At 64.1% G+C, this 5,000-nt stretch overlaps 1 protein-coding gene across 1 annotated transcript; it reads left to right on the top strand.

Moving 5' to 3' along the window:
• Positions 1 to 5: 5 nt before the first annotated feature.
• Positions 6 to 4,844, top strand: LOC126913711 (phosphorylase b kinase regulatory subunit alpha, skeletal muscle isoform-like; the record flags this gene model as incomplete). The annotated part of the gene is made up of 14 exons (XM_050716792.1): positions 6 to 50; positions 148 to 306; positions 722 to 769; positions 1,185 to 1,353; positions 1,693 to 1,775; positions 1,929 to 2,009; positions 2,203 to 2,301; positions 2,406 to 2,552; positions 2,861 to 2,914; positions 3,340 to 3,462; positions 3,576 to 3,671; positions 3,905 to 4,012; positions 4,220 to 4,298; positions 4,710 to 4,844. Coding segments are annotated over 14 exons (1,426 nt in total), but the record flags the coding sequence as incomplete, so codon positions are not given.
• Positions 4,845 to 5,000: the final 156 nt, after the last annotated feature.

The raw sequence follows: 5,000 nt of genomic DNA, 5'->3' as shown, positions 1-5,000 counted from the left end.
GGCTGGACGGCTACGGCCGGCTGGTGCAGCAGACCATCCTCCGGCACCAGGTGCGGACCTGGGGGGGGGGGGGGGGTTTGAGGGGGGGGGGCTCGGTGCCCGGTGCCGGTTACCGAGGAGTTTCTCGGTGTCCCCCCCCCTCCGCAGGACGCCGTCACCGGGCTGCTGCCCGCCAGCGCCGACCACCGCGATGCCTGGGTGCGCGACAACGTGTACAGCGTGCTGGCCGTCTGGGGGCTGGGGCTGGCCTACCGCAAGAACGCCGACCGCGACGAGGACAAGGCCAAGGCGTACGAGCTGGAGCAGGTGGGCAACGGGGCAACGGGACGGGCCCCCCCCCCCCCCAACGCCCTGCGTGGCGGCTGTGGGGGGCATGGTGGGGGGCTGCGCGTCCCCAGGCTGGAGCTGGAGCCCGCCCGGAGCGCCGCCCGGCCACCCCCGGGGTGCTGTGGGGACACGCACGGGGATGTGGGGACGCGGGGGTGTGAGGATGCAGCCCCTCGCCCCGTCCAGGGGCTGCCGTGTCCCCCCCCCCCGGCACGGCCCCGCTGACAGAGCCGGGGGGTTTTCTGCTTCCCCCCGTGGTGTGGGGAATGCGAGCGGGGGCTCCGGTTACGGGCACCGAGTTCCGCGGAGGTCAGGCACCAGCTGGTCCTGAGTCAGGGCTTCTCCTCGGCGGCGCCGCGGTAATCACGGGGTTGTTCTTCCCTTTGCCCTGCAGAGCGTGGTGAAGCTGATGCGGGGTCTGCTCCAGTGCATGATGAGGCAGGTAGGGGTCTCTTCAGGGCCGTCAGCCCCGGCTGTGCCAGCTCCCTCCAACTTTCCTCCGTGAGGGCAGGGATGGCGTCCTTGCAGAAAGTCTTAAAATAAGCCCTGACCTGGTGTCTGTCCCCCAGAGAGGGGTCCCAGCACTGTGGGCTGGTGGCCAGCGGAGCTTTGTGCTCTCCAAGCTGCTCCCTGCCTTGTGGCTCTGGGGTTCTTCTCCCCAGGAACATTTGGGGTGACCCTCTCCTTTCCCTGTGGTGCAAATGTGGCCGTGGTCCCTCCAGCCCTGCACTGGGGTGGCACGGGAGCCCGGACCCACGGCCTCGGTTCATGCAGGAGCTGTGGGATCCGTTCCCTTGCCGGCTCTGGATGCAGGGCTGTCAGAACAGAGCTTCCCTGGGGACGCTTTTCTTCTCCAGGTAGACAAGGTGGAGGCCTTCAAGTACAGCCAGAGCACGCGAGACTGCCTCCACGCCAAGTACAACACCCACACCTGTGCCACCGTGGTGGGGGACCACGAGTGGGGGCACCTGCAGCTGGACGCCACCTCCCTCTACCTGCTCATGCTGGCACAGATGACGGCCTCAGGTGACGCTGCCGGTGGGACGCCATTTGGAAACCTGCGTCTCGAGGGAGCGCAACACATGACGTGGAAGGGGATTGAGGGCTCTGGGGCTTTGGGGGCAGATCTGTGGCTCTGCTTCTGGATGTCCCCTGGTGCAAGGACACAACTTACAGGGTGGATTTGGGTCCCTCAGTGCCCACCTCTCTGAGAGCCCCCGCTTCCCTGAAGCGCCAGAGCTGCTGTATGGGGTGGGAGCGGGGATGGGGACGCCACAGGGTGGGTGGGGAGGAGGCAGCTGGCTCCTGCAGCCCCTTCCTGGCAATGCCTGAGGACTAACTTGAATTCTCCCCCCCGTGGTTCAGGCCTCCACATAATTCACAGCCTGGATGAAGTCAACTTCATCCAGAACCTTGTCTTCTACATCGAAGCGGCCTACAAGACAGCGGTGGGTAGCCTGTGGGCCTTTGCTGGGGAAAGGGATGTTGTCCCGGAGGGGAGGTGGCGAGCAGAGCCCCACCTGGGAGCCTGCTGGGAGCTCTGCCACTGGGTGGGATTCGAAGGCTTTTGGGGCATACCACAAACCGCTGCCTCCCTGCAGGACTTTGGGATATGGGAGCGCGGGGACAAGACGAACCAGGGCATCACTGAACTGAACGCCAGCTCCGTCGGCATGGCCAAGGTGAGCTGGAGAGATGGGAGATAGGATGCGGTCCCTCTCTGGCCAGGGGTGCTCTGCAGCCTCGGCAGATGCAGGGGTGTGTTTGCATCTCTTCTTTGCTCCAAACTGGGCATTGGGGCTGGCGTGGGGTGGGAGCTCTTACAGAGGAGCAGCATGGTGGAGCACACTGCTCTGGGTGTCGCCCTGCTTGCAGGCTGCCCTGGAGGCCCTGGATGAGCTGGATCTCTTTGGAGCAAAGGGAGGCCCGCAGTCGGTGATACGGGTGCTGTCGGACGAGGTGCAGCACTGCCAGGTGAGATCCCTGTGTGTGTTGCATCATCGCGGGGCCGATTGCGATCCGCTGGGTTTGTGGCACGAGCGGCGGCAACTTAATCCCTCTCCTTCCCCGTTGCCCAGTCCATCCTCCACTCGATGCTGCCAAGGGCCTCCACGTCCAAGGAGGTGGACGCCAGTGTGCTCTCTGTCATCTCCTACCCGGCCTTCGCTGTGGAGGACAGCGAGCTGGTGGAAATCACCAAGCAAGAGATCATCACCAAGCTGCAGGTGAGCGGCTCTGCCCTCCTCACCCTTCCGGGAGACGCAGTCCGAACCGTGCAGCCCTTTCCTTCCCCCGAATGTTCTTGGGGAAGGGGCGCCGGGACCTGCCCTCTCCCAATCTCTGTGACCTGTGGCAGGGGCTTGCAAAAAACCAGTCCTGTGCGCTGTGGCCCTGGGCTGTGATTGTGGTGCCTGGGCACCGGGTGACCGAGCGAGGGGTATTTGGCCAGAGGAGCCCCCCGTGCCTCTGCAGCAAAGGCAGAAGGTGTCTCCCACTGTGCCTCCTGCTCACCACCTCCGTCCCTCCCTCCCAGGGGCGCTACGGCTGCTGCCGCTTCCTCCGCGATGGATACAGGACCCCCAGAGAGGTGAGCGTCCCCGTGCCGAGGAGAGGCTGCCCTGGGTTGCGTTTTTGGCACCCCCGGGCGCAGTGCGAAGCCTGCGGTGGGGAGCACGGCGAAGATGAGAGCCCCGAGGAGCCCCAGGCAGCGTCACGGGTCTGGGCAAGGCTGCTCAGAATGCCACAGCTCCTCGCAGAGGCGTGGCACGTCCCTCCCATGCCCGCAGCAGATACGCAGAGGCCACCCAAACCTGACCACCGCTGGCAGCGTGCGTGGCTGGGGCTCTCCAGTCTGGCTTTCCCCAGCGCTCACGAGCTTTGCCAGTGTGTTGTCAGCCGTTGTCCACAGAGCGGGGGCATTTGAGGCGGGGGGCTTGGTGGGGGGGCTGGAACCCCGTGATTTTGAGGGGATCCTGCCTGCAACCCCTTGCCTTGTGGTTGTGGCCTCTGCAGGATCCCAACCGCTCCTACTACGAACCCGCGGAGCTGAAGCTCTTTGAGAACATTGAGTGCGAGTGGCCTCTGTTTTGGACGTACCTGATCATCGACGGGCTTTTCAGCGGAAACATGGAGCAGGTAAGGGAGGCAGGACCCGGCGGGCCAGGGAAAGGAGTCCCTGGCAAGGGAGGCGTGCGGGGAAGGAGGCAGGGAGCCGTGCCCTTGGCTCATCCCCTCTGCTCTCTCCCCAGGTGCAGGAGTACCGGGAGGCCCTCGAGGGGGTTCTCATCAAGGGGAAGAACGGGGTGCGCCTGCTGCCGGAGCTGTACAGCGTCCCGCCAGACAAGGTGGGCTGCCCCACGCTGCGGTGGGGGTCTGCAAAAAAGTACACCACCACAGAACAACAACTTACTGGATAAATAAACTACTTTTTTCGCCAAAGTGTATCTTGCCCCCATACACGAGGGTGCTTTGCTGACAGCCTGCTGGTGTGTTGGCAGACTTTAAAATGCAACGGTGACATTTTCTTCAGCATCCCTTGTCTGTGGGTCCCTCGCTGACCTCCTGGCTTCTCTTGCAGGTGGATGAGGAATACAGGAACCCCCACACTGTGGACAGGATACCCATGGGCAAGCTGCCACTCATGTGGGGCCAGTCCCTCTACATCCTGGGCTGCCTGATGGCCGAGGTATGGTCACCAGTGGCACTGGGGAGGGCTGGGCAGGCCAGGCTGTCAGCTCTGAGGACAAACGCTGCCACCCTGAGCCACCGGCTGTGGGGAAGCTGTCACCTCCATGCCCCAGGACTTCTTAAAGAGGGGGCGGCCAGTAGGCATCACCTGCCCTGCGCACCCCATGAAACGTCCATCCCCTCACGCCTCTTTTTTTCCCCCCAGGGGTTTCTAGCTCCTGGTGAAATCGATCCCCTCAACCGCCGCTTTGCGACTGTCCCCAAGCCTGACGTAGTGGTGCAAGGTGAGTGAAAGGGACCGGTCCCAAAGCCCTGCACGAGGACTCTGCCCATGCGGAATTTGGGGGCTGGCTGTGGGGTGGCTCTGGTCGCTGGTGGAGCCAGATCTCACCTCTGGTAGCGGGGTGTAAGATGGGGTGCAGGCCCTTCTGCTGGCCTCTGTGTTGCCCAAGGGACACGTTTCCTGCTGCTGCCTCTTCTGCAGGTGCTGAAAACGTGCCCTGTCCTCCGGCTGCTCAGCTGGGTGTAGCGAGTGTCATGGGGAGCAGGGCAGAGCTGCGGTCCCCAGAGAGACCCCAGACAGCTGCTTGTGCACGGTGTGGAACCTTGTGCGCGTCCACAAAGGCCAGGGGCAGCGCTGTGACACCCTCGTGCCCCTGAGCGTGAGCTCTGAGCCTGCTCTCCTCCCCCCGCAGTGTGCATCCTGGCAGAGACCGAGGGCATCAAGGCTGTCCTGAGGAAGGAGGGCATCGATGTGGAGACCGTGGCCGACGTCTACCCCATCAGAGTGCAGCCTGCTCGCATCCTCAGCCACATCTATGCACGCCTGGGTGAGCTGCAGGCTGCTGCAGGAGAGGGGTGCAGAAGGGTCATTCCCATCCTCTCACGGATGCTGATGTCCTGCCCGTCTGGTTAGGACGTTGCCATCCATTCCAGGGCCTGGTAACGCTGCTTCTCTGCCTGAGGGGAGCAGGGGTGGCAGGCAG

This window comes from Cygnus atratus, unplaced genomic scaffold (assembly GCF_013377495.2).
Source record: "Cygnus atratus isolate AKBS03 ecotype Queensland, Australia unplaced genomic scaffold, CAtr_DNAZoo_HiC_assembly HiC_scaffold_354, whole genome shotgun sequence".
In the NCBI taxonomy this organism is placed as follows: domain Eukaryota; kingdom Metazoa; phylum Chordata; class Aves; order Anseriformes; family Anatidae; genus Cygnus; species Cygnus atratus.
This window is presented reverse-complemented; position numbering and strand designations above follow the sequence as displayed.